This window comes from Myotis myotis, unplaced genomic scaffold (assembly GCF_014108235.1).
Source record: "Myotis myotis isolate mMyoMyo1 unplaced genomic scaffold, mMyoMyo1.p scaffold_m19_p_44, whole genome shotgun sequence".
Lineage (NCBI taxonomy): Eukaryota > Metazoa > Chordata > Mammalia > Chiroptera > Vespertilionidae > Myotis > Myotis myotis.
In genome coordinates, this window is record NW_023416351.1 from 907,728 (window position 1) to 933,286 (window position 25,559).

The following is a 25,559-nucleotide window of genomic DNA, read 5'->3' on the forward strand; positions in this document are numbered from 1 at the left end:
GGACGGGGCGGGGCCTCTGGCGGGGGGCGGGGCCTCTGGCGGGGGCGGGGCCTGGGCTGTGCGCGCCCCGCGGGTCTGTAGGGCAGGTGCGTGGAGTCCGAGGCAGAGGCTGGGCTCGAACGTGTCCACTGGCCCCGCTGCCTCCTGGCTCCCGCTCAGGCCAGAGCCCCCTGAGGCCGTCCCGCCCCTCCCACACCTGCTCCTGAGGCCTGACCGGAACTGAGGCCTAGACACTGGCCGCCAAGTCCCGCCCCGGGCCCCCGGGGCCCTCCTCCAGCCTGATGTGCCCACGGGGCTCCTCTCCGGGAGCACCGACCTATGGGCGCGTTGCCCTGAGGACCTGGGCACCCAGGTGCGGCCTGGCCCACGCGGAGGTGCCTGTGGCCCGAAGGGGCTGGGGCCGTCCAGGTCAGAGGCAGGCCCAGCGCGGCCACGGGGCGGCAAGCGCCTGCGTGCGGTCCGCTGTCCTCCCTGCCACCGAGGGCGGCCCCCCCCCCCCCCCCGCCCACGGGGAACAGGGAAGCCGGCCTGGGGAGGAAGCAGAAAGGAATGGGGCTTCCCGCGGGGTGGGGTCAGGCGAGCACTCAGCGGGTGACGGCCGGCACGTGCACGTGCCGCCCGAGGGATGCGGAAGGCCACCCCGCCCTGGGGAGGTGTGTGGCGTCTGTCCAGCTGTTTGACCGTCCACATACCCCGCCCTCACCCACACACCTGTCCAGCGTCCTGGCCTGGGGGACTTCTCCCAGCGGCCCTCCCCCGCCCACTCCTTCGGTACCTGCCCCCCTGCCCCCTCTAGGCCGCACTGCCCTCAGCCTGCAGGGCTGGGCAGGTGCGGGTGCACCTGGAGCGGGACCCCAGGGCGCTCACCGGGGCCTGAGCGGAGGGACAAGCAGAGAGCCTGCCTCGGGGGGCGGGGGCCGCAGGCGGCCCCAGGCTGAGCTGGAACCAGCTTTCCGGGGACCACCCCTGGGCCCCGCTCCTCTCCCCCCCCCCCCCCCCCCCCCGCCCCGAGGCCTGGGCTGAGAACAGATCTCCCTTCGCCATGGGGGTCCGGGCGGGAGGCTTGGCTAGGACTCCGGTCCGCCAGGCGGGGACGCGGCGGGGGGACTGGAGGAGGGGCGACGCAGGACTGGCACCCGCACGCGGTGCGCGGGCGAGGGGTGACCCCGGGAGCGGGCGCCGGGCCCTCGGCGAATCGAGGGGCGGCCGAGAGCCTGGCTGGCCCCGCCCCGCGGACCCCGCGCGGGTCCCCAGACGGGGGGTGGCGCTGCGGGCGCAGGCGGGCGCCGCGCGCACTGCGGTCCCCGCGCCTCCGCCGCAGAGCGCGCCACGCTCCGCACGCACCTGCCGCCGCCGCGCCGCGCCGAGCCCGCTCCCCGCGCCCCCGGGAGCCGCCGCGGCCGCGCCATCGCCCCAGGTCGCCGCCGGAGCCGCCGGGCCGAGGCGGGGGCGCCGCACTCGGGCCTGCCTTTGAGACAACCTCCGCGGCGGCGCGCGGCTCGGGACGCCAGGCTGGGGCAGGTGAGAGCGGGCGCGGCGGGCGGCCCCGGGCGCCACTCGCCCTCCCGCCGCGCGGCCGGGGGCGGGACTGGGGCGGGGGGGGGGGCTCCGCGCCCGGAGAGGGTCAGGGTCAGAGGTCGGGCGCCGGGTCTTTGTGCCGGGCGAGGGCGGCGGGCGCTGCGCTCACGCTGTCTCTCACCTGCAGCTCGGGCCTGGTCCCGGCCTCCTCCCCGCTCCCGCCACCGCCGAGCCTGCGGCCCGGGCCCGCCCGCAGCCAGGGCCCCGGCTACCTGCCTTCCGTGGGCACCCTGCCCTGGAGCCATGGGGCCCACCTAGCCCCCGCCTGCCCGGATGGCCCAGCCGGGGCGCTGCTGACCGCGGCTGCACGGAGAGCCCACCCCAAACCCCCTCGCCGGCCTCCGCCGCCGGAGACCCTGGGTGAGGCCCTGGGCCGGACCTGCAGCCCCAGGCAGCCTCCCGCACCCCTCTGCCCCTGCCGGCCCCCACCCCCCCCACCCCTTCCTCCTCCTCCCCGGACTGGGCCAGAGAAGCCACTGTGGCCACCGGGAGGGGCCCTGCCCCCCCAGCTCTCGCTAATCGCCCCCAAGAGTCCTCGGGGAGGCCGGGGTCCCCACCAGGCCTGGCGGGACCAGGATGCTGCCCCTGCTCCTCCCCCCCGGCCCCACCCCACGCCCCCTCCCACCTTAACACCCTGTCTGACTGGAGACAGCCGGATGCCGGCTGACCCTGGGCCCGAGGCGGGCAGCGGCTGGCCAGGCCTCCTCATGTCCTGCCTGAAGGGCCCCCATGTCATCCTCAAGATGGAGGCCATGAAGATCGTCCACCCCGAGAAGTTCCCCGAGCTGCAGGCGGCCGCCCCCTGCTTTGCACCTGCGCCCCGGCCCACCCCAGCTCTGGCACCCAAGCGCGCCTGGCCCTCAGACACGGAGATCATCGTCAACCAGGCATGTGGGGGGGACATGCCTGCCTTGGAGGGGGCGTCCCGCACCCCGCCACTGCCACGCCGGCCCCGCAAGGGCAGCGCGGAGCTGGGCTTCCCCCGCGTGGCGCCCGTGGACGAGGTCATCGTGAATCAGTATGTGATGCGGGCGCCTGGCCCCACGGCCTCGGGGCCCCCCACCATGCCGTCACCCGCCGCCGGGGAGCCCCTGGAGTGTCCCACCTGCGGGCACACGTACAACGTCACGCAGCGGCGGCCCCGCGTGCTGTCCTGCCTGCACTCTGTGTGCGAGCAGTGCCTGCAGATCCTCTATGAGTCCTGCCCCAAGTACAAGTTCATCTCCTGCCCCACCTGCCGCCGCGAGACTGTGCTCTTCACCGACTACGGCTTGGCCGCGTTGGCCGTCAACACGTCCATCTTAAGCCGCCTGCCGCCCGAGGCGCTGACCGCCCCATCTGGTGGTCAGTGGGGGGGTGAGCCCGAGGGCAGCTGCTACCAGACCTTCCGGCAGTACTGCGGGGCCGCCTGCACTTGCCACGTGCGGAACCCGCTGTCCGCCTGCTCCATCATGTAGTGCCCACCCGCCTGCCCGCCGCCCGCCCGCCGTCCCTGCCACCGCCTGCGGTCGGTCCTCGCGCTGCAGCTTCAGGGACCGGCCCTGCCCCATACTCCCTGCCCCCTCACCCGACACAGCTTCTGGCCCCCACCTGTGTGGCATTGTCGCTGCAACAACTTTGCCATTAAAACTCTGCCAAAGTTTGCATCTTGTCCCTGGCCTGCAGCCGCTGCTGTGGCCTACACGCAGGGCCAGGGTGGGCACCAGGGACTGCAGCCCAGACGGGGCGGCCCAGGACTGCGTGGTGTCAGCCTGCTCCGCTCCCTGGCCAAGCTGGGCCAGGCATGCCGCTCAGGTAACGGCCTGGCTGTGTGCGTGTGCGTGTGCCCGTCTCACACACCTGTGCAGAGCCAGCTGCCTGCGTGTGCCAGGCAGGGATGTGCGGGCAGGTGTGCAGAACGGGCCCAGCTGGGCGGAGAGGATGCTTAGTGTGCAGTAGCCGCTGGCCGTGGGTGGCCAGGTGGGGGACCGCCTGACCCTCTGAGGTCGTGTGGGAAGGGCTCTGAGCCAGGCTGACCGGGGTGGGCATTTCTGGCCAAGACGGTGGAAGGGAACAAGGACCTAGGGCAGTGGTGGCGAACCTTTTGAGCTCGGCATGTCAGCATTTTGAAAACCCTAACTTAACTCTGGTGCCGTGTCACACGGAAATTTTTTGACATTTGCAACCATAGTAAAACAAAGACTTATATTTTTGATATTTATTTTATATATTTAAATGCCATTGAACAAAGAAAAATCAACCAAAAAAATGAGTTCGCGTGTCACCTCTGACACGCGTGTCATAGGTTCGCCATCACTGACCTAGGAGCTCCGGTCTGGCCCTGGCACGACGTGGGTTTGGAGGACGCTTGGGCGTAGCAGGGCCACTGGACGGGACAAGGGCACGGAGGGCGGCACTGGCGGCAGCGGTTCCAGCGGCTGCGGCTGTTTATTGAGAAGCGTTTCCCGGGCAGGCGCTGCGCACAGCATGTCACCAAGCCCGTGAGGCGGTGCTGGGACTGGCTGGGTCCGTCCTTCAGGTGAAGGCCCCGGCTCGACAGCACGGGCTGCCGCCGTGGGGGCCTGCACCGTGCTCCAGCACCAGGGCTTGGCTGGGCCTCTGGCCCTTGTCGTTGGGGGCATGTGCCCGCCCTGGCCACGCGTGGCGCCCCCTTGGGTCCCGAGCTGGCTGGCAAGGAGGCCCTTTGTGGGCTGAGTGTGCAGAGCAGGGGCCTCCCCTCTCGGCTGCCCTGACCTTCAGGGCACACACATGGGATCTTATCTGGGACACGGGCAGCCCCTGCCAGGGCCCCACCCTCTCCAAGGAATGGACGCACTGCCAGGCCACTGTTCACGTGTGTCCTCAGCCTCTCGCAGACACGCTGGGTGCGGTGGGGGAGGCCGTCAGCATGGTGCCTGTCCCCGAGGGGAGCTTGGGGCCCTGGCCATGATCCTCTCCAGCCCTGTCCTTGGGCCCCATGGGCTACTGTCTAGACAGCAGGTGGTCTGGAGTCAGGGGCTGCACAGAGGCTCCTGGGTGACCCTGGGCCCAGTCTTGGGTCTTGACTGAAGACCAGGCCTGGTCAGCCTTGGATCCTTCGCTTGGTCATCAGCTCAGGGCAAGGTGCTCCTCCAGCCCAGGCCCCAGGCCCGCAGGACGGGGCCGGTCGGCGCCTCCAGGCGGTGCAGGGGCAGAGGCTCAGTGGCCGGAGCGGTCCAGCAGCACGAAGAGCAGCCCCAGCAGCATGAGTGGCGTGAAGACCAGCAGCAGCCCCAGCAGCTCGAGGCCCAGCAGGCTCAGCAGCACCAGGCGGCGGGTGCAGGGCCCCCGTTCTCGCAGGGCCCAGAGCCGGGCACCCAGGCAGGGCGGGCAAGAGAGGAAGGGCAGGCAGCCCTGGACGCCCACAGGCCCTGCCAGGAAGCGCAGTTGGTAGTGGTGCTCCAGGGAGGCCCAGGGCCCCCGGCCCCGGCGGGGTGGTGCGGGGGGCGCCGGGCTCGGGGGCCGCGGGGGCCCGTCGGCCTGCAGCAGCTCCTCCTGCAGCCGGCAGATCTCCCACTCCAGCATGGGCGTCTTCTGGCGACACAGCGGGCAGCGCACACGGCCTAGGTCGGCGCTGGGGGCCGAGCCCAGCAGCTGGTGCAGGCAGCCCGAGCACAGGCTGTGGCCACAGTTCAGCAGGGCCAGGCGGTGCCCACCAGGCCCGTAGGGCTCTGTGCAGATGGGGCACTCCTCCTCCTCCTCTTCTTCCTCCTCCCCTGTGGGCCTAGCCCAGGGGTGGGCTGCCGCTGTGGTTCCCAGCAGGGGCTCGCTGTCTGGAGACCGGGCACCCCCAGGGGTCCCCAGGGCCTGGCCGTCCACCCTTTCCTCTGCCAGCACTTGGCACAGTGGGTCCAGGTGCTCAGGACCCGGGCAGGCTGAAGGCGGATGGGGGAGCCCCGAGCTGAGGTCAGTGGGGCCATGAGTAGGGTCCCCGGGGCAGGAGTCAGGATGGGGGGAGTGGGACCCCAGGGCGGCAGTGGGGGGTGGGGCTGTGAAGGTCACAGTGGCCCTCGGGCCGGTTAGCGTCTGGCACTGACCTTGCAGCAGCCACTGCCTCCTTGGACTCCTCGCCCCGACAGGAAGTGGACTCCCTGGGGCCTCAGCACCGGGCCAGCTTCAGCCCCTCCTGGGCCCACACAGGCTGTCCCACTGGGTCCGCCCGAGCCCGGCACAGCCACCACTGACCCGTGTCAGCACCTGACTTAGACGATGGGCTCCAGGCCCGCAGTGTCGGGAGGCCGGCCTGCCCAACTGCCCCAACAGGAATTTCCTTGTCCCGGAAGGCCCATCCCAGGTGGTGACAGCGCCTGCCTGCCTGCCCGCCCCCTCCTGGCTCAGGCCACACCCCCTTCCTCCTGGGCCTCAGGCTGCTGCTCCCTGGGCTGAAGGAATGGTCCTTACCCGCCTAGCCAAGCACTCCCCAACCCTTCCTTTCGGGGTCCTCTCCAGACTGCCCCCTACCCCATCAGACCCAGGGCAGAGCTTGTACAAGGTGGGCAAACAGTCCCACCCACTAGGTGAGAGTCAGACACCAAAGTGTTGCAGCCACAGTGCTGAGCCGTGGCCCCGTGTCCCCGCCGCGGCTGTTCCTGTCCCAGGAGCTGTGGGCCCACCCCCACCTGAGGCATCGGAACAGCATGAGAACCAACAGGTCAGAAGCAGCACCTGGGCCTGACGTTTATTGCTGAGTCTTCGTGGAACCAGGCAAGGATGGTGACTCGTCCCACAGGCCCGGGAACCTGAGGGCTGGGGTGCGACCCAGGGCAGAGGAGGGGGAACTCAGCCCTCCCGGGGACCCTGCACCCCCAGATTCCTGTGCCGTTTGGAATCTGGCGTCTGGGGGAGCTCCCTGGCGCCCATCAGGCTAGGATGCCTTCCTGGGTCACCCCCTGAGCAGGACCTAACTTGGGGCCAGTGGGAAAGGCCAGCTGGAGCCAGGGACGCGGCTGCGGAGTGTAGGCCCCGACGCGTGCGGCCGCACAGGGGAGCTGGCCGTTGCCCACCTGGGGTCAGGCAGGACCAGCCCAAGGGACCGGCCAGCCGGCAGCTCCTCAGGCCCACGTCTCGGCCTGAAAGCGCAGGGACCGCTGCAGCTGGGCCAGGTAGGCGGTGGCCTCAGGGCCCGAGAGCCCCCCCTCCTCCCGGAAGACAGACTCCAGGGCTTCCGACACGTCTGCGGGCATGTCCTTGGCGTTGCTGGGGAGACAGGCCGAGCGGGCTCAGTGCTGCCTGGTGCCCGGCCCCACACCCAGGCTCACCCCACACCCAGGCTCACCCCGCCAGGTAGAAGCACGCGCCTTGGCGGTCCAGCAACTCCCACACCAGCGGCCCTTGCTCCCGGAGCCGGTGCTGCACGTACACCTTCCGCTCCTGCAGGACGCAGGATGGGTGGGTGAATGCGCTCTAGCCCCGCCCCGCCCCCACCCTCCGCGCACACCCACCTGCTCCCGGGAGAAGGCTGTGACCAGGGTCAGGCAGCCCCTCTTCTCCAGCTCCTTCCACTCGGCCTCCCAGTAGAAGTCCTGGTCCCGCCAGCGGCAGCCAAAGAACAGGAGGTTCCCTGGGGAGGCGCAGGGCCTTGAGCCTGGACTTGCCGCGGCTCAGCCCGGCCCCGCCGGGCCCTGCACCCTGTCCACTCACCGGTCTGGCCCTGGGCCACTCGCTCCTGAACGGCTGCTCGGAAGGGGGCCACGCCGGTGCCAGGCCCCACCATGATCACAGGCGTGTCTGGGACTTGGGGGAAGCTCAGGCCCCCAGGCCTCACCCACAGGGGCACCCGGACAGGGCCTATGGCAAGAGGGAGGTGGCGTGAAGAGGCTTGGAGGGCCAGGGCCCTAGCCCTGCCCACCCCTACCTGCTGAGGAGCAGGGGTCACCTTGCCCAGGGTCCAGGGACGCCAGCCACGAGGAGCAGAGGCCCCGCCGGGGCTCCTGGAGGCGAGTCCGATACTGCACCACGGCCACGAGCACCTGCAGCCTCGCGGGGTGGGCCTGGGGGAGGCGGGATGGGGGGCAGGTTGGTGGGGGCGGATGGTGGCACCTGCCCATCATGAGCACCTGCAGCCTCGTGGGCTGAGCCTGGGGGATGGGATGTGGGTGCCTGCCCGCATGGCTACCCGGCACGCCCCCCAGCCCGATGCCCAGCCCCAGCGGACGCTCACCAGCAGAGAGGAGGCAATGGAGAAGGCACGCGGCCGGATCGGGGGGATGAGGTCCAACAGGTAGTCCGGGGGGATGGCCGCCGCCGTGTGCGGGAAGTCACACAGCACCTGCACAGACACGGCCTCAGCAGGGCGGCGGCCAGCAGGCCACGGTGGCTGCGGCCCACGGCCCCCCTGCCGCCCGCACCTCCAGCGTGGTCCTCCGGGGCCGGTGGCAGTACTCGTGCAGGGCCTCCTGGCCGGCGGCAGAGCTGAACTCCAGCAGCTTCTCCCGCTCGAGCGCGTCGGGGGACAGGCAGGCCAGGAGCTCGAAGAAGGAGCGCCGCGGCACGCGGGCGATGTCCAGGTGCTGGGACACGAGGTGCCGCACGGAGCAGGGCTGGGGCAGCCGCTCGGGGCAGGCGACATCTGAAGCAGGGAGAGGTGGTGGTGGTGGCCAGGGACTTGGGCGAGGGTGGGAGTGAGGGGGGCAGCCGGCCCGCACTCACTTGGTTCCCGCGGCTGCAGCGTGAAGTGCTGGTCAGGGTCCAGGCCCAGCACCTGGCAGAAAAGCTGGACGTGCCTGGCCGTGTTCTCAGGCTGGATCAGCACCACGTCGCCGGCCACAAAGCTGGTGGGAAGCCAGGGGGGGTGTGGGCGGGAGCTGGGGGCTTGGGGTGGAGGCGGCCACAGGAGAGGAAGGCCAGTGTCCAGGGAGGGCTGGGTCTGGGGCTGAGGTCGCCCGCAGCCGGGCTGCCGAGTGCCGGCTGAGGCTCTGGGAGAGGGCCAGGGCGCTCACCACGGCCGTGCCCCCCGCCCCCCCCCCCCCCGCCCCCGGGTGCACAGGACGGACTCCGCACCTGATTCCCGAGTCCGCGGTGTCGAACTCAATGAGCCGCACGTCCTGGAAGTGGGAGGGGCCGGTGACCCGCTGGTTGGTGACCATGCGCGCCAGGAAGGGCCGCTGCTCTGAAGGGGGGCTCGGGGGGTCTGCCTGGGCCGCGTGTGGCTCTGGCGGGCACGGCCCCGGGGCCTCCTGAAGGAACCGCAGGGTGAACTTGGAAGGCAAGCTGTGGGGGGGTTGCCCGTCAGACCCGCAGGCCTGGGAGGCCCCGGCGAGGCGGTGGCCAGGCCGCTCGGGTGCACCCGCGGATCCAAACCAAAGCCCACACTCACGGGACTCCAGGGGGGATCACGCCGAGGTCAGGGGGCACGGGGTACAGCCCCAGCACCTTCTCCCACAGCGAGTGCAGCCAGGGGTCAATGGCACCATCGGGCCTGGACAGAGGGCACGACGCTGTCTGAGGGCACTGCTCAGGGCTGCCCTCCCGCCCGGGGGGCGCTCGCTCCCTGGCACACTCACCCCAGCTCGTGCTGGTCATCGCCCAGGCAGACAGGCAGCAGGGCGGCGCCCCCCAGCTGCAGCAGCCGCCGGTGCAGCTTCTTGGCCACAAAGTTGAACCTGTGCAGAGAGGGAGGTTGCTGCGGGCACCGGACGTGAGGTGAGGGAAGCCGCCCAGCCAGCCATGCAGGCAGAGGGCAGCGGGCAGCACTGTACGTGGGGCCCTGGAGGGCAGCGGGGGGCAGCCCACGTCTCCCCATCTCCCAGGGTCGTCTGGCCTCGGCGCAGCTCCCTGAAGGAGCCCTCCCCGGGACGCTGGAAGCACGAGGGGCACAGTCACCACGCCCCTCCTTTTCTCCAGACCAAGCGAGCACCTCCTCCCACGGCCTGGCTTTGAGGCGTGGGACCCCCTCAGCCCTAACCCTGCTGGACGGTCAGGGTTCTGACGCCGTGACCTGCTGCCACTTGCAGCCTGAACGTGAACCCTTGGTGTTCACTTGGGAAATAACCCAGAGCAACACTGCCCCCTGCTGGGACACGCTATGCCGTGAAGACGCTGAGAAAAACGGGAGAGGGTTACACTGCCGGCCGGAGGGGTGGCCACGGGGGCTCCTGGGCCTGCGGCCCTTTGCACCCACTGCCCATCCCCCGCGCCTGCCTCTGCACTGTTTCCAACAAGCCGACCGTCTCACGAAACGTGTTTCTATAAAAGTGGGGCAAGAGCTGGCTGTCCTGTCCCCTGTGAACGCCTGGTGCTGGCTGGTGGCAGCCCTGGAAGTCCCCTGGGTGCCGGACCTGGGCCCCGTGTCGCACCCCGCCCACCCACAAAGGCGCCCACACTGGGGAGCCCCGGTGGGGCGAGGGCCCAGGGCTGTGGCCCAGCCTGGCAGGAGCCCTGGAGGCTGGGGTGCCTATCCCTCTCCCAGGACAGCCCCCGGCCAGCAGCCTGGCGCCCCGCTCACTTGGCGTAGGAGGAGTCCCCAAGGCCCACGACGGCGAAGTCCACCTGGCAGAGGGAGGTCGACGGCAGGCTCTTCCGGAACAGGAACCTCCAGAAGCTCTGCCGCCAGAGACCGGGGTCAGGGGCGGGGAGGGCTGGTCCGGCCTCCCCAGGGCCCCTCTCCCGCCCCCGGCGCTAACACAGACCGCCTGCCATTCCCTCAAAAGGCCAGGCATGTGCAAGAGGCAGGGAACTGCGAGAAGGCCGCCCCAGAGCCGCTGTGGGGCGTGGGCTCCCCTCCCGCCGGGCTTCTCCGGGGGACAGGCTGGCGCAGAGGGAGGGCCACCAGGCCTCGCTGCGCGGGCATTGCCGCCGACCGGCTCCTCCCTGGGTCCCTGGAGGCTTCTCGTCTCTTCACACGAGAGGCCCACGTTCCCGGGCCCCCTGGGGGGGCTGAGCCGTCCTCACCTCGCCCCCCTCTGCAGCGCCTCCCTTCCTCTGGGCCCTCCTGGTGGCTGAGCCACGGGAGGGCGGGAGCTGCGAGGGCGAGGACCAGGGTCTGCAGAGCTGCGTCCAAGGCACAGCCTCCAGCACTGACCTGGCCCTGCCGCACGGGCCTCTCCCAACCGAGGCCACGGGGTGGACCGGCCCTGGGCCTGTGGAGGCACAGCTTTGCCCGCTGGCCCTGGACCGCCCCCTCTCCCCCCAACCCTAGCACTTGGCTGCCTGGGCCCCGCGGGCACCCTGCCTGCCCAGCCTCCCAGGCGCTGGGTTAAACCCGCGGAGAACCTCCCAGCGCACTTCCTGTGCGACCAGGGGAGGCGAACCCCTTTGGCCGACGCCGGAGCACGCACACCTGCCTTCCCCGTCCGACCGGCTGCGGGAGAACCTGGGCTGACACGGCCTTCCCCGGATCCCGGACCCTCAGCTTTGTTCTGAGGGTGGGGGGGGGGTCACTGCTGGGGAGTCGGTGACCCTCTCAGCCCTGCAGCCCCCACGAGGACGTGCGTCGGTCGGGAGCTTTGCGTGCCCCATGGGCCCTTCCTGGCACCCGAGGGCTCAGGCCGAGACCTGTCCTCGGCTCTGGGACGGTCTGTTCCTTTCCCTGACAACTTCCTCCCTACGTTCCCACTCCGCGGCTCCTGGAGTGAGCTCAGAGCTTTAAGCTCTTCTTCCTCTTACGCTTTGTTACTTTTGGAAGAACGTCTCAACTCCGTCTTTACCAATTTCCCTGGCGCTCTTTCCGAGCCTGCGTCTCCCGTGCTGGCCGTGGGCCGAGTGTCCCTCTGCGGGGAGCCCGCCCGCGGCTCTTTGCTCCCCTTGGTCCGCCTCTCACGGGGTCGCCCCTGCCGTGGGCGCTGGCTCCGTGGTCTGTTTGTACTTAAGAAGCTGAGAGCAAAGCGGGAGCCTGGGCCTGCGTCACCCACCCTCGTCCCGGCGTGCTCATCGTCACCTTCAGCTCTTGGCTTCCCACGCTGAGCCTGTGCCTCTGCCCTGACGGCCCAGGGGGCTGATGGGAGGGCACCCACCCCTCCGGTCCGGGCCCTGCGGGCCCTGCGTCTCCCACCCCACCTCCCCTCCTGCCTTTGATCCCCGCCAACCTGCCTTCTCTCCTGTCTGAGGAGACCCTGTGCTGGGGTCCTGGAGACGCCCTGAGTCTCCAGCATCATCCCCACCCCATCCTGTTCTTTAGTCTTCGGCCACTGTCCCCTCCAGCATGTCCCCTGGCCGTGTCCCTCCCATCTTATAAAAACCTTCCTTTCACCCCTCAGCCCCAGGCACAGTCAGAAGTCTTTCTGGGTTCCTAAAGACTCTCTCCACCCCCTCCCTCCCTCGTTAGTTGCCTGTCACCCTCTTATCCAGCCTCCCTCCCCGAGAGCCTTTGAAAGGGCTCCCCCAAGGTCACCAGTCCCTTCGCTGATAAGCCCCACGGATGCCTCCAGGCCTTATCTCGCTCCATTTCCGCGCAGCTCTGAGCAGACACCTTCCTCGGAAAGCACCTCCCTCCAACACCCACCTCCACCCAGGACCCTGGCTGGGGCTCCAGAGCCACCTCACGTCTCCATCCGGACGGTCCCAGGCACGGGGCCCTGGCTGGTCTATCTCCCTGTGTGCGACTGAGCCTGAATCCCTGTCTGGATCCCACCACCTTCTTTCTCATCTTTGAAACCTGTTTCATTCTGTGTCCTGTCGAGTCTACCTTAACGTCTCTGGGATGCGTCCACTTTTAGTCTCCTACCTGCGCTGGGTACCCCCACCCCCGCACTGTCCTTGCTCTCCTACAGCCCCCCCCATCCCCCGACAGGTGGTGGTTTCGTTATGACTGTCACCTGTGAGGCCCGCAGCCCTTCGCTCATGTCCCCCTGCCTCACCGTGACTCTGCTCCCTCCTCCCCCGACACGTGCCTGGCTCTGTCATCCTGAACCCCCGAACCGCTGCTCGCTCTTCCCAGAGGCGGGCTGCCCGCTCTCTCCTGGGGCCTGGGTAGCCCCCCTCATCCTCAGGACTTCGCCTACACCCACTCTCCCCAGCGGCTTGTACTTCCTGGCCTGTCACCGCCTGTGACACCCATTGCTTCTGCTTTGCCGTTGTCTCCGTGAGGGTGGAAAGGTGGCCACTGGCCTCAGAGCTCAGCTCCTAGCCCTGGATCGTGCTGGAACTATAACGTGTGCCCAAATGATGGCTAAAGATTTGAGGGTGTTCCCGGAAAGGCAAACAGTTTCGAAATACACGTGAGACCCAGGCGAGATCACACAGGGCCGGGGACAGCAGGAGGGGAACGATGGTGCCCTGGGAAGAGTTTATCTGGGAGGAACCAGAACCCCCGGCTCCTCTCACATCCACAGCTGCCCGGCAGCACTGCTCATTGTGCTTCAGACCCCCCCCACCCCAGGCACTGACAAGGGGGTGCGGGCCAGGGCAGGGGTCTGCACCCGAGCACAGCGGGCGCCCGGGGCAGCCTTACCTTCATGTTGTCAGGGGGGTCTCCTTGGCCTGTAGTTGCACAAACAAATATCACCAGGGGCTCGTTAATCAGATTCACCTCAACAAAAAGACACACGTGTAAGACCTCAGGCCGCAGGGACCAGGCAGCCCTCCCGGCCCGGGGTGGGACAGGCAGGGCGGCCCTTCCTACTGCCCCGCTCCGCTGGCTCTCCCCCCGGCGCCCTGGCTTCCTGGCGGGGCGCTGCCGGCTAAGCCTGCCGCTTCTGCTTTGGTGGCTCCGCGGGTGGAAAGGTGGCCTCTGGCCTCACAGCTCAGCTCCTAGCCCTGGACCGTGCCCTGGAGGCGGGGCACAGGGACTCGGGGAGACCCGCAGCCGCCGGCCCCCTTCCCCCGGGCCCCCCGCCCCTCCTCCACGCGACCAGGCGCGCGATGTCCCCCCGCGTCCCCGCCCCGAACGCGGCGCCCCGGCTGCCCGGTCTCCCCGCCGAGGCCCAGGGAGCCCTCACCACCGGGTAGGAATCCAGGGCTTGCACCCGGCAGTCCACACGCCGACGCCGGGCCTCGCGGCCCAGCCGCTCCGCCACATCCTCGGCCGTGCCGGTCTGGCTGCCGAACAGCACCAGGAGCCGTGGGCTCGGCATCGGGGGGCGCGGGGAACACGACCCGCAGATTGCCCCGAGCGCCCCGGCGGCCGGGATCGACCCCGATTTCCGGCTTCCGGCGTCGCCCGGAAGTGACGCGCTGGGGCTGCGTCCAGCGGGGCATGGCGTCCGAGCGGGCCGGGCGTCCGCTGGCGGCCGGTGCTGGGTCCCGGGCTGGGGTCGGGGGGTCGGCGGCGCGCCGGGGCCGAGGAACGGGGCAGGCGGGCCGCTCGTGGCCTCCGGTTCGCAGCGGCGGGCGCCGGCGAGGCCCGCGGGGAGAGGAGGCGCGGCCCGGCGGGTGAGACGCTCGGCTGGGCCCGGGCCCGCGCGCCGCCGGCGCGATGCTCTTCTCGCTCCGGGAGCTGGTGCAGTGGCTGGGCTTCGCCACCTTCGAGATCTTCGTGCACCTGCTGGCCCTGCTGGCCTTCTCCGTGCTGCTGGCGCTGCGCGTGGACGGCCTGGCGCCCGGCCTCTCCTGGTGGAACGTGTTCGTGCCCTTCTTCGCCGCCGACGGGCTCAGCACCTACTTCACCACCATCGTGTCGGTGCGTCTCTTCCAGGACGGGGAGAAGCGGCTGGCCGTGCTCCGCCTCTTCTGGATCCTCACGGTTCTCAGCCTCAAGTTCGTGTTCGAGATGTTGCTGTGCCAGAAGCTGGTGGAGCAGACTCGGGAGCTCTGGTTCGGCCTGATCACGTCTCCCGTCTTCATTCTCCTGCAGCTGCTCATGATCCGCGCCTGCCGGGTCAACTAGCCTCGCAGAGGGGCCGGGAAGGGAGCTCTCCGCAGCCAGAAGGCTGGGCGGAAAGCTGAGGGCCACCCCGGAAGGGTGAGGACCCGGTCTCCCGCCGCACCCGGAGGAGAAGTCTGGGTGTGACAGCAACTCCAGCTTGTACCCCGCTGAGTGCTCAGCTTTCTCTGTGCCAGTCATGTCTGAAACTGCTCAGCAGGGAGGAAAAGAGTAGCCCTGGTCCTTCAAATCTATTTCCTGTTATTTCATGCGTTGAATAGCGCATCTGAACGGAGACCTGGAGAAGGACCCAAGCGTGACAGGCCTGCACTCCTCTGGCAGCTGGAAACTGCATGTAAGCAAAATGTCCTCGAGGGCTCAGTGTTGTCCTGGATCCTGGGAAAGTGGGCCAAGGCTGCAAGGCCGGCCAGCATCGCTGACCCCAGAGCTCAGTGTCCGGTTCACCCAGACAAGACCTCCTTCGCCGTTTGAGCTCCGAGTGTATCTCCGCCCCTTGCCACTGGGGAAAGGATGGCCCTGTCTTCATTCCAGCCAAGGCACCCAGGAAGGTGTCAAACAAGCATGATCGGACCGGCCTGGAGGTCTGTCACCTGAGAAAAGAACTTTGCTGTAAAGGCTCTGCTTGGCTTCCTGTCCCAGCAGGTTGCAGTGTCACCACCTGTCCCGCCACCTGGTGGCCAGCACTGTCAGCGCACCTGCGAGGGGAAGAGGTGCAGGTGGTCTCAGCTCCCATTTGTTGGCCTGAGGTCTTTGGTTTGGTACCAGTCAGGTGCCACATGAGGACCTTTGCTGAGATAAAAATAAAATAGAATGTTTTGCTGAAACGCCGTGGTGGCCTGACCCATAGGGAGTGAAATCGAATGAGCGCGGAGACGCCCCCTCCTGTGTGCTGTGGTTGGTTACAGAGCTGAGGTTGTAGGAGGGCTGGGACCTGCTGGAGGTTAATGGGGGGGCGGGCGGGGGGGTGGGGGGAGGTTTCCCTCAGAGAATTCCTACTTCCTGCCTTGGGAGCCGCATGAAGACATGGGGTAGGCCAGTGTTGAGAGCCTAGTGAGTAGTTTGTGGCATCAGAGCCTTGGCATCCTGCCAATGTGTGGTCTTTGTGGACCTGGCTGACACTGTAGAGAGGGCCAGCAGGTTACGGCCTGAGGCCGTCTTTGTACTAATCCTTAAAGGGTCATGAAAACAGAAGAACGTGTGACAGAAAGCCAACGTGCCTGCCGTGTGCAGGGTCCCCGTGTCGGCGCTGCCGGTCTTGTGGGTAAGATCGTTCTTTGCTCCAGGAGGGCTCTGCTGAGCACTGTAGCAGCATCCCCGGCCTTTCCTCTCTAGGTGCCAGTGGCATCTCTCGTTTGTGACAACCAGAAGTGGGTCCGGGCATTGCCACGTCTCCTGGGAGAAAAGGCTGTCCCTGGTGAGGACCAGCGGGTGAAGACGTTTACTGTCTGGCCGTTTACAGAACAGGTGGGTGGGCCCTTGTTGTCGCAGCAGCGTGGTGACCTTTCGCGGAGGACGTGTGCGTGCTGCGGGGCCGCTGAGATGCTTGAGCTGGAGACAGGTCTGGTCTGGTCTGGTCTGAACCACAGCTGCAAAATGTTTCCTACCCAGGCATGACCTAACTTGTGCCCAAGCCAAATACAAGCTGAACGTTTGGAGTGAGTTTCCTTTTTTGTTTGTTTGTTAATCTTCACCTGAGGATATTTTTCCATTGATTTTTAGAGAGGGGGGAAGGGCGAGAGAGACGGAGAGAATCATCAATGCGAGAGAGACACATCGATTGGTTGCCTTCGCACACGCCCCCACCTGGGCAGGGGATGGATCCGGCAACCGAAGTACATGCCCTTGACCAGAATTGAACCCGGGGCCCTTCAGTCCCCAGGCTGACGGTCTTTCCACCGAGCCAAACCACCTAGGGCTGGAGTGAGTTTTCGATTCATGTTGTTTCTAGGTTGCCTGTTTTGTTCCCGTTTTATTCTGTTAGTTCGGAATTAGGGAGTTCTGTTGCTATAGAAGTAACGAGAATAAGAAGGTTTACTTTCCTTTGGAAAGGTGATTTACCGCCACAGCCTCCAGAAGCTGAGAGGCGAGCCTCAGGCTGGAGCCTGCCCGGGGCCTGGAGCTCCTCCCCTGAGGACTGCTGCTGGCTGCAGGCGGGTGGTGGAAGGCAGGCAACACCTGCTCCCCAGTTCCCCTTCTCCCCTGAGTCCAGTGGACCCAAAAGGACGTGGTGGGCATAGGGCAGCGGTTCTCAACCTGTGGGTCGCGACCCCTTTGGGGGTCAAACGACCCTTTCACAGGGGTCGCCTAGACCATCGGAAAACACATCTATAATTACAGATTGTTTTTGTGATGAAACACTATGCTTTAATTATGTTCAATTTGTAACAATGAAAGTGGGGCTCACCACAACATGAGGAACTGCATTAAGGGGTGGAGGCATTGGGAAGGGTGAGACCCACGGCCATAGGGGAATAGCTTTCTCATGGCAGGAGGGCAGGGAAGCTGTGTCCTCAGGGTCAGCGGGGCCCCCCAGCCTTGGGATGAGGGGTTCAGTAGTAGCGTGGGGAGGTAACAGGGCGCACACACGGCCTGGCTTTTGTGGCCCTTCGGCGTGAGAGCTTGTGTACGGGGAGGAAGTCTGTCCGCTCTGGTGCCTCCTCGCAGCTCCCACGCTCCTGGATGGAAGTGTGGGTGGGATAGCGCTCCTCCCACTTGTCTGAGCAGCACAATCAAGTCCCGAGGAACCGACTCCTCAGCCCTGGCGGGGGTCCCGCACTGGCATCTCCGCCGAGTCCCGCGGAAACGGAGGGCCGCAGGCGGGCAGGCATGGACCAGGCGGGACTGGTGTGCAGCCTGGGCATCGCCCACAGGCCCGGGGCGAGGCTACCGGTCCTGATTCCGGGCAGGTCCTCCCTCCACGCGCTCTCGGGGGGACAGGCGGGCTGGGCTGGGCGCTGGCACCAAGAGGAAGTTACCTGGCCGGGCCAAGGTCGACCGCGACACCGGGCCCCGGGGTCCAACTACCGAGGCCCGCCAGGACCCCGCCCCCGCCAGGCTCCGCCCCCAGGGCGGGGCGCAGAGGCGGAAGTGAGGGCCGCCAATGAGCAGCGCGAGGCGTCAGGGGCGTGTTCAAAGGGGCCTTCCCCAATGGGAGCCGGCGCCGACGGGGGACGCCATCCAATGAGATCCTGGGAAGGCGGGGTCCTGGAGAGCCTTCTCCAATCCGATCGGCTGGCCATCCTTTCCTGTCATAGGTGGGGCTGCCGGGCGCGGGGCGGGTCTCAGGGCGCCTTCCCCAATGGGCGGCGGTCGCGGGAGGGGGCGTGGCCGCTGCGCGAGGGCTACCGGCGGGCGGCTGCCGCAGTTCCCAGCGCGCGCTGGCTTTGGCGGCCGCTCCGCAGCATGGCCGGCCTGGGGCGGCCGGGCCCGGGGCCCCGCGCCGGGATGCCCGCCTGGAAGCGGGAGATCCTGGAACGGAAGCGGGCCAAGCTGGCGGCCCTGACCGGGGGCTCGGCGCCGGGGGCCGGGGCGGACGCGGCGGGACCCGCGGAGCCGGCGGGCGAGCGGCTCGTGCTGGCCGATAGCCTGGGCCCGCTGTGCGAGAACCCGTTCATGCGGCTCGAGTCGGAGCGGCGGCGCGGAGTGCGGCGCGGCGGCGGCGCGGGCGCGGGAGCGGCGGGGGCGCGGCCGGTGCAACAGCTCCTGGAGCTGTACCGCCGGGTGCCGGGCGTGCGGACCATCCGCGCCGACAACATCCTCATCATCGAGTCGGTGCCCGGCTTCCCGCCCGCCGCTCCCGACCCCGCCACCGGCCTGGCTGCCCGCATCCGCGCCGCCGAGGTGCTCGTGTACGAGGCGCCGCCGTCGCCGGGCCGCGTCAGCCGTCTGCTCCAGAAGTTCGACCCGCCGGCCGCGCCGCGCCGTCGCGGGAGCCCGGAGCGCAGTCGCCCCCCGCCGCCGCCGCCACCCCAGCCGCCCCAGCCGCCTGCCCTCCGCCCGGCCGCCCCGCGCGTGGGCGAGCGCGCCGCCTCCTTGGAGCCCGAGCGGCGCGGCACCGGGCCGGGCGCCCGGCGCAGCGACTTCTTGCAGAAGACCAGCAGCAACTCGTTCACCGTCCACCCCCGGGGCCTGCACCGCGCGGCGGGCGCTCGCCCGCTCCCCAACGGGCCCGCGGCCCCGGAGTCCCCGGCCGGCGCTGCCAACGGCATCGCGGGCTCCGGCCTTGGGCCGGGAGAGTACAAGCCAAAGGTGGAGTCGGGGGAGCCCCCCGCCCGCCCGCCCCCCAGCCCCGGGACCCCCAGTGCCACTCCAGCCTCGCCCCCGGCCTTGCCCAGGCCCAGCCCTGCCAGTGCCACTCCCAGCCAGCGCCGCTGGGTCTCCTCGGCCACCAGCGCCAACGACTCCTTCGAGATACGGCCGGCCTCCAAGCCCGACATGGACACGATTCCCGCGGGGGACCTGCAGGCCCGGGCCCTGGCCAGTCTCCGTGTGAACTCCCGCAACTCCTTCGTGTTCGTCCCCAAGCGCAAGGCCACCGGCGCCCCTCCGCCCCAAGGGAGGCGGCCTGTGCGGCTGCCAGAGGGAGAGGCTGTCCGGGCCTTGCAGCGCCCACAGCGCGGAGCCCAGCTGGTGTCTGGAGCTGACGGTGCACCCGTGGGAGAGAGGAGCCCCTTGGGGGTCCAGGAGGAGGCCTGCCCCAGGCCAGCCACTGCCCTAGTGGACCAGGCTGTCAGGTGGCAGAGGCCATCCTCGCCGCCCCCATCCCTCCCAGTGGCCGCTGAAGCTGAGCCTTCCCAGGACTTCGGGGTGTCCGGCTTGGCCAAGAATGGCGGGGAGCCCGGAAGGCCAGGGCTGCCCGTCACCTTCATCGATGAGGTGGACTCGGAGGATGAGGACCCCCAAGAAGCCAAACTGCCCTGCTCGGGGGCCAGGGGGCCTCCCCGGTACCACCCATCGGAGCTCCTGCACCAAGGTGGCAATACCTTCACGGTGGTGCCCAAGAGGAAGCCAGGGGTCCTGCTGGCCAATGGGGAGCCCGGGCCACTGGAGGCTGAGGAAGTGGAGGTGGACCGCCTGTCGGAGCCCCCTGCTGTTCTGGGGACCGGCCTGAAGAAGCGTTACCCCACCGTGCACGAGATCGAGGTGATTGGCGGCTACCTGGCCCTGCAGAAGTCCTGCCTCACCAAGGCTGGCTCCTCGAGAAAGAAGGTGCGTGTGTGTGGGGGGTGGGGGGGAGGTCGGGGTCACCAGCCAAGACACCTGGCCTGGGAGGGGGACAGCTTCAATGGAGACCAGAGGAGAGCTGGGGCTGAGGGATCCCTGACCTGGGCCCCAGTAGAGCCCTAGTAAACCAGGGGCTGTGGGCACAGCTTGCTACCCGGCCCGGAAAGGCTGGTGTGCAGGGTCGGTCCAGCCCGCGCCTGGGTTGGTTCTGAGGCTTTGGCTGGAATTGGCGGGCAGGGCTGTCTCCTGAGGTTCAGCTTGGAGAGCAGTGTGAGCCTGTGGCTCCACCTGGCCACCAGGTCACAGCGGGGTGGCCCCGGCATGACCTGGACTCCCCGCCGATTCAGGCAGCAAGTGCCAGGATGGCAGGGGGAAGGGGCGGGGGACTGTGATTTGCGAGGGGCTGGAACCCTGCCTCCCGGGTCAGCTGAGGGGCTCTCAGTCCCCCAGAAGGCACCCAGCCCGTGCTCAGTGGGACCTGGTCTTGGGAGAGTGTTTCCGGAGCTCCTGGTGTGCAGGCTTAGTCTGAAGCTGGGGGGTGATGCTGGGAGAGGTGAGGACACCCCACCTTGTTGGGGGCAAGGGCTGAGGGCAGAGACCCAGTACAGGGTGGGAGCCTCATTCCCTAAGCCTGGCCCTGCCTGGTGGCCTGGAACCCTCTGGGCACAGGACTGCGTTCCTCAGATTCTTCTGGTCACTCGATCACCTGCGTCGGCCCGGAGGCAAATTCCAGGCCAGCTCCCGTGACCCTCTGGCAGGTAGCGGGCAGCTGCCCTTCCTGTGGGACCCGGGCAGTGATGGCCTCTCCCTCAGCTGCTGGGCTCTAGGGCCCTGAGGCCCCTCTGCTCCAGCCAGTTTCCCTGGACAGGCCCCCTCCTCTGTCTGCTGCCTGGCGTGGCCTTGGCACCACCTCTCCTCCTGGGGCCATCCTCCCCTCCTTCCCTGGGAGGGCACCTGCGCTCCTGCCAGCTCCCAGGGCTGGGTCAGGCACCCACGCCTGGGGCCACAGGCCATGATCCCCCCTGGCCCTGCCCCTCCCCTCCCTGCTGTTCTCCTTCCAGTAGCCATGGCCACCAGCCCCACCCCATACCGGCAGGCCCTCGGCTGCCCCTCCCTCCTTTGCTTTCTGACCCTTGACCTCCACTAGAACTGGAAGTGAAAGCACTCCCTGCTCTGTAGATGACAGTGAGGTCATGGGCTCGTGGGTGGTCCAGTCCCCAGAGCTGTGTGGAGCCTGGCTCCTGCCTGGGGCTGGAAGGCTGCAGCCTGGAGCCTGTTCAGCCCACCCCCAGCTGGACATAGAGCGTGGGGGTCACTCGTGGGTGAAGAAGGGAAGGCCGGGGCCTAGGGCCAGCAGGGCAGGAAGAAGTGATCAGAGGAAGCAAATCTGGGCTTTGTGCCATCCTGAGGGGTCCTGGTCCAGATGGATGATGCCTGGCATGACCAAGTGGCCTGGCTGGTGCCCTGCCGGAGCAGCTCAACCTGCTGGTAGCGACTTCCTGCCTGGGATGCCCCAGCTGCCCTGCCCAGGAAGGGCCAGACTGATGGAGGGTGGGGTGGGTTGGGGGGTGGGGCTGCCCAGCTCTCAGAGCACCCCATCAGCCTTGAGCTGCTCCTATCTCTTCTGTCTGTGGTCCCTGGGGGCCCCTCCAGGCCCTGGGCCACTGACCTTGTCCTCACCTCGACCACTCCAACCAGCCTGTGGTTTGATCACTGCCCTGTTCCCTCGTCCCCTGCGGGGACACGGTGGGCTGCAGGCCGGGAGGACCTTGGGGCTGACCGTGCACACTCTGACCCCCAAGTGGCTGCTGACCTGGGCAGTGGAGGGAGGTGGTGGTGCCTTTTCCCGGGCAGGTTCGATGGGTCTCGAGGGGGCTCTTGGAGCAGCAGGGTTTGGGGAGCTTGCCCCTGGCTGGCACCTCCCTGGAGGGTGCTGTGCCCTTGTGTGGCTTCAGAGGGCTCCAGCTCTGCCCTGGGTGCACCGGGAGGCCTGCCTGGCGGGCACATGTCCCCACTTAGTTATCTCTTTGCAGAATCACAGATGCTCTATCGCTCTCCCTGAGGGACCAGGGGTGGCTGCTGCCGGGCTGCGGCCTTGATCCCTCACCCCGCCGGCCCCAGGCCACGGGGTGGGGCTGGCCCTGAGCGCTCCGCCCACCTCCCATGGGATCCCCTGGCCTCCCCTCTGAGAGGTGCCGCCAGGCCAGGCTCCTGCCTGTCTCCTGGCTCCATTCCCTCCTCTCTCTCTCTTCATCTCCTCACCTGCTGGTCCTCTGCCCTCACCTCATGCTGGTGACCGCCACCCCAACACCCCAACCCACTGGCGTGGCCTTGGCCCTCAGACCCGAGGTACCACTGCTACCACCTCCCTGCCAGGGTGCAGCCACACCCTCCTGCCATGTGGGGCGGGATACCAGGTGCCTGGCTTTGCCTCTCATCTCCCCTGCCCACCCCACCCAGCTTCCTGCAGGTGTCCCCCTAAGGTCGCCCTAGAACCCAGACCCGGGGGCAGGTCTGGACCCTGCTCTGCTCAGCTTCCCCCCCTCACCTCCCCCCGCCCGCAGAGGATCGGCCCTGGGCTAGGGCTGCACTGGACTCAGGGGCAACCCTCCAGCTGTGGGAGTTACCTGGGCTGGGTGGGGGATGGGACCCAACAGGTGTGTGGAGAGTGAGGGTGGGGCCCTCATCCCAGCTGGGGCTGGTTGAGCCCAGTCAGCCCAGAGTCCAGGGTGGCTGTGCGTGGGTGGGCGGGGCCAGGGGCACAAAGGCCCAGTGAGAGTGGGAGGGGGGTGAGCCAGGACCCACCTGACGGCTGGCTGCGGGCAAAGTCCCCAGAGACAGGTGACTGGGTGTGTGCAAGTGCCAGCCCCTCACTTCCCTCCTGCCTCCTGGCGTCTGGGGGTGGCCCCCCAGCAGCATGAGTCACGGGGCATCCTGTGACCTGAAGACAGGCACCCACAGAGGGGGGGCTGGTGAGGATCCTGGAGACTGGAGGGGCCTGTGAGCACTGCCCCGCCCCCACCCGGCCAGCCTGTGCCAGGCTCAGGCCTGCATGCGCCCAGCCCCCAGCCTCCCGCTAGGAGCCAGTCATGTGGACTAATGAGGGCACGCTAATCCGGCCTGGCCTGGCACTGGCCCTCCCTGTGTCTTCAGCAGGGGGGATGGGCTGGAGGACTCGGTCTTCAGAGACAATGCCATGTTCCTAGGGTGACTGGCAGCCCTGGTCCCTGCCTGGGGCTCCTCCTAGGGCATCTCTCGGAGGGCTAGGCGCCATCCCCAAGCCGCCTGGCGGTAGGTGGACATCTGTGGGCTCTGCTGATCATCCGTGCCAGGCCTTGCCCTTGGCTCCCAGGGACAGGAGCAGCAATCTCACTCCTGGCTCTGCCCTTGCCCCATGTCTGTGGGTGGCTGGGCGAGGGGCAGTGGGCCAGGCCTGGACTTGCCCAGCAGGTGTCTGTGAGCCAGGCTGAGTTGGGAAGCCCAGAGCTGGGTGGGCGGGTGGGGTGCCAGCCGAGCAGGGCTCCAAGGGAGGAGGGGGGAGCGGGCAGTGTGTGTGCCCTGGTCCTGAACGCTGGTGGTCCTGCCTGTGTCCCGAGGCCCCTCCTGTCCTGCTGTCCCTGGGCCCACGGCTCTGTGCTGGGGGCCGGCTCCAGCTCCGGCTCCTTCCAGGGGAGGAGGGGAACCTGAGCTGGCTGCTGGTGTCCTGTGCCCGGGAGTTTAATATTTCGAGCTCCAGCAGGGCTGCTTCCATCTGCTGCGGGCGGGTGGCCGAGTATTCATTACCGGCCTGGGGGCTTTCAGCTCTGGTGTGGATTCTGGAGTCTGTGAAGGGGGCAGGGAGGACAGGGCACTGACCCTGCACTGGCGCTTGACTGGCACTGACTCAGTCTGTAGAATGGGCAACGGCACCTGGGGCTGCTTTCCTGGTGCTGGCGTGTGGCAGCCCCTGGCTTTCTGGCCCTGGGGACCTGGCCCCGGGGACCCAGCCTCGGGTGCGCCTGGCCTTGCCCAGCAGTGGTGGTCCGTGCCGAGTTGGGTGGGTAGCATGTCCAGGTGCCCACAAGCTGGACCTGATGACCTTGGCTCTGGAGAGAGGCCCCAGCCAACAGCAGGAGCTTTTCTAGGAGCTGAGGAGGTGGGGCCCCGTGCAGCCTGCCCTGGACTCTGCTCCTGTGCGGGGCCAGCCAGTGGGAGGAGGTGTGGCCAGCGCTCTGCTCCCTGAGAAGGTTCCCTCTGACCCTGTGAGCTGCCTCAGAGGCTTCTGGAGACCCCGAGGGTGCTGGCTGGGCCTGGTCCCTGGGGGGTCACTTGGGGTGATGTGATCCTGGGCCTGGGGGCCTGCAGACTTCAGGTGGAGGGTCTTCTCTAATGAGGCGGCCCCCATCTCTCAGCCTCTGAAGGGCCGATGGCATGTCCTGCCCAGCTCAGGTCTGACAGCCCCCACTGCTCCTGGGGGTCACGGTGCCACTGGGTCCAGCGGGAGGACCCTGGTGGCCAGGCATCTGGTGGCGGCGCAGGCCCTGGCTGATGTGCCTTCTGCCCCCAGATGAAGATCTCCTTCAATGACAAGAGCCTGCACACCACATTTGAGTACCCATCCGAGAGCTCCCTGGTGCAGGAGGCCGAGGGCGAGGAGGAGGAGGAGGAGGAGGAGGAGGAGGAGGAGGAGGAGGAGCGCGGCTCCGGCCTGAACGGGGCAGTGGAGAAGCCCCTGGCGCTCTTCCTGCCCCGAGCCACCTTCGTGCACAGTGTGGCGCCCGACAGCCCTCGCCTGCCAGACGGCAGCTCAGGTGAGTGCCTGCCGGGCCAGGTGGACAGCCCAGTCGGTGCCTGGGCCACGTCCACACGTTCATGTGTCCACGTGTGCCCTTGGCCTGCAGGCCTGTCCAGCTACACTCCAAAGCACTCCATGGCCTTCAGCAAGTGGCAGGAGCAGCCTTTGGCACAGGCCCCGGGGGAGGTGGAGCCCTCACTGAAGGAGGTCATGGTGAGTGGGGCAGGGAGGGTGCCTAGCATTGGATGGAGGCAGGTTTCTAAGGCCTGGGTGGCCCCACTGACGGCCTTCTTACCCCTCAGCTCACCCCCGCCAGCCACAACGACCTTTCGGACTTCCGCAGCGAGCCAGCCCTGTATTTCTGACGCCAGTCCCACCAGGATGGCCAGGCTCCACCCTCATTCTGCATACCCCCTTCTGCCCTGCCAGCTCTGCTCCCCCGAAGCCCACCCCTTTCCTGGGGCCTCAGAACCATGCCTGAGCCTGGGCCACCAGAGGCCACTCCTTCCCTGGGGGTCTCGCCCTGCAGCCATGATTTGGGGGCAGGGTCCTGCTGGCAGCCATGCCCAGTGACTGTTGGGTGTGTCCAGGGCAAAGGACTGACTCAGCTGCCTGTCCCCTGAAGGACTGCAGGCCCCCTCAGCCCCTGCACCCCCATGTCTGAGCTCAGCCTCCTTTGTGATGAACGGAAGTCTGTTCTTACCTCTGATGGACTCAATAAACAGCACTGGACCTGCCGCCTCCTCGCATGGTCCTTCACCTGAGAAGGGGGCTCGGCTCCACTGGGGTGCTGGCAGCGGAGAGGAGCCCACATAGGGTGATGGGGCCCAGCCTGGACCTCTGTGCCTGGGGGGTACCCCCACACCTCGCAGGGCTGCTTCTCACTCCCTACAGCCTGTTGCCCTCCCAGCCACCCCGTGCCCAGGAGAGGGACCTCCCAGTGCAGGCCTCACCTCTGGGGCACCCCCTCCCACCAGCACTGGCAGTGGGCCTGCTCTCGGGCTGGACTCTGGACCCAGGGGCCGGGACGGCATGCGGTGGGCTGGGTGTTGCGGATGTTGGGTATGAAACGGTTTCCCTGAAGGGCCAAGAACCTGGGGAGGGACCAAAGGGAGGGCACCTTGGAGCTCCCGTGGGGTGGGTGCTAGCAGCTGGCAGGGGAACCCAGCGGGTCCTGGGAGGTGAGGGAGATGCAGAGCTGCCTGCTGG

The 25,559-nt window shown here is 68.1% G+C and overlaps 5 protein-coding genes across 7 annotated transcripts; 3 read left to right on the forward strand and 2 right to left on the reverse strand.

Moving 5' to 3' along the window:
• Positions 1-1,045: 1,045 nt before the first annotated feature.
• RNF208 (ring finger protein 208) lies at positions 1,046-3,220 on the forward strand. Of its 2 annotated transcripts, XM_036307027.1 has the most exons (3): positions 1,046-1,521; positions 1,706-1,938; positions 2,322-3,220. In XM_036307027.1, exon 3 carries the CDS (start codon positions 2,322-2,324, stop codon positions 3,033-3,035), a length of 714 nt encoding a protein of 237 aa, XP_036162920.1. In that variant the 5' UTR covers positions 1,046-1,521; positions 1,706-1,938; the 3' UTR covers positions 3,036-3,220. The 2 variants fall into 2 exon arrangements, with proteins under 2 accessions (XP_036162920.1, XP_036162919.1); XM_036307026.1 differs by having other exon boundaries at positions 1,706-3,220.
• Positions 3,221-3,760: 540 nt separating this feature from the next.
• Positions 3,761-5,712, reverse strand: LOC118655335 (the record flags this gene model as incomplete). Its single annotated transcript, XM_036307036.1, has 1 exon — positions 3,761-5,712. A coding segment is annotated over one exon (957 nt), but the record flags the coding sequence as incomplete, so codon positions are not given.
• A 536-nt stretch (positions 5,713-6,248) lies between these two features.
• NDOR1 (NADPH dependent diflavin oxidoreductase 1) lies at positions 6,249-13,748 on the reverse strand. 2 transcript variants are annotated; one of them, XM_036307033.1, is made up of 14 exons: positions 13,470-13,748; positions 12,983-13,011; positions 10,040-10,137; positions 9,099-9,197; positions 8,912-9,013; positions 8,596-8,805; positions 8,245-8,366; positions 7,944-8,164; positions 7,757-7,864; positions 7,472-7,586; positions 7,237-7,383; positions 7,038-7,156; positions 6,872-6,966; positions 6,249-6,792 (listed from the first exon to the last, which is right to left on the reverse strand). In XM_036307033.1, the coding sequence occupies exons 1-14, from the start codon at positions 13,726-13,728 to the stop codon at positions 6,648-6,650; spliced, it is 1,869 nt and encodes a 622-aa protein (XP_036162926.1). In that variant the 5' UTR covers positions 13,729-13,748; the 3' UTR covers positions 6,249-6,647. The 2 variants fall into 2 exon arrangements, with proteins under 2 accessions (XP_036162926.1, XP_036162927.1); XM_036307034.1 differs by having other exon boundaries at positions 12,983-13,060; positions 13,470-13,703.
• A 168-nt stretch (positions 13,749-13,916) lies between these two features.
• Positions 13,917-15,177, forward strand: TMEM203 (transmembrane protein 203). Its single transcript, XM_036307035.1, has one exon. It carries the CDS (start codon positions 13,946-13,948, stop codon positions 14,354-14,356), a length of 411 nt encoding a protein of 136 aa, XP_036162928.1. The 5' UTR covers positions 13,917-13,945; the 3' UTR covers positions 14,357-15,177.
• Positions 15,178-17,662: 2,485 nt separating this feature from the next.
• TPRN (taperin) lies at positions 17,663-25,087 on the forward strand. Its single transcript, XM_036307039.1, has 4 exons — positions 17,663-19,561; positions 24,123-24,366; positions 24,457-24,563; positions 24,653-25,087. The coding sequence occupies exons 1-4, from the start codon at positions 17,756-17,758 to the stop codon at positions 24,713-24,715; spliced, it is 2,220 nt and encodes a 739-aa protein (XP_036162932.1). The 5' UTR covers positions 17,663-17,755; the 3' UTR covers positions 24,716-25,087.
• The last annotated feature ends 472 nt before the right edge of the window (positions 25,088-25,559 follow it).

Bases quoted from the DNA above. Each gene is read 5' to 3' on its own strand.
- RNF208 (XM_036307026.1), top strand. From the start codon at position 2,235: ATGCCGGCTGACCCTGGGCCCGAGGCGGGCAGCGGCTGGCCAGGCCTC.
- NDOR1 (XM_036307033.1), bottom strand. From the start codon at position 13,728: ATGCCCCGCTGGACGCAGCCCCAGCGCGTCACTTCCGGGCGACGCCGG. The intron at 8,367-8,595 runs GTGCGGAGTCCG...GCTTCCCACCAG, and splicing joins ACCGCGGACTCGGGAATCAG to CTTTGTGGCCGGCGACGTGG. The intron at 8,165-8,244 runs GTGAGTGCGGGC...TCCCTGCTTCAG, and splicing joins GCTGCAGCCGCGGGAACCAA to ATGTCGCCTGCCCCGAGCGG.
- TMEM203 (XM_036307035.1), top strand. From the start codon at position 13,946: ATGCTCTTCTCGCTCCGGGAGCTGGTGCAGTGGCTGGGCTTCGCCACC.
- TPRN (XM_036307039.1), top strand. From the start codon at position 17,756: ATGGCCGGCCTGGGGCGGCCGGGCCCGGGGCCCCGCGCCGGGATGCCC. The intron at 19,562-24,122 runs GTGCGTGTGTGT...TTCTGCCCCCAG, and splicing joins CTGGCTCCTCGAGAAAGAAG to ATGAAGATCTCCTTCAATGA. The intron at 24,367-24,456 runs GTGAGTGCCTGC...CTTGGCCTGCAG, and splicing joins CCTGCCAGACGGCAGCTCAG to GCCTGTCCAGCTACACTCCA.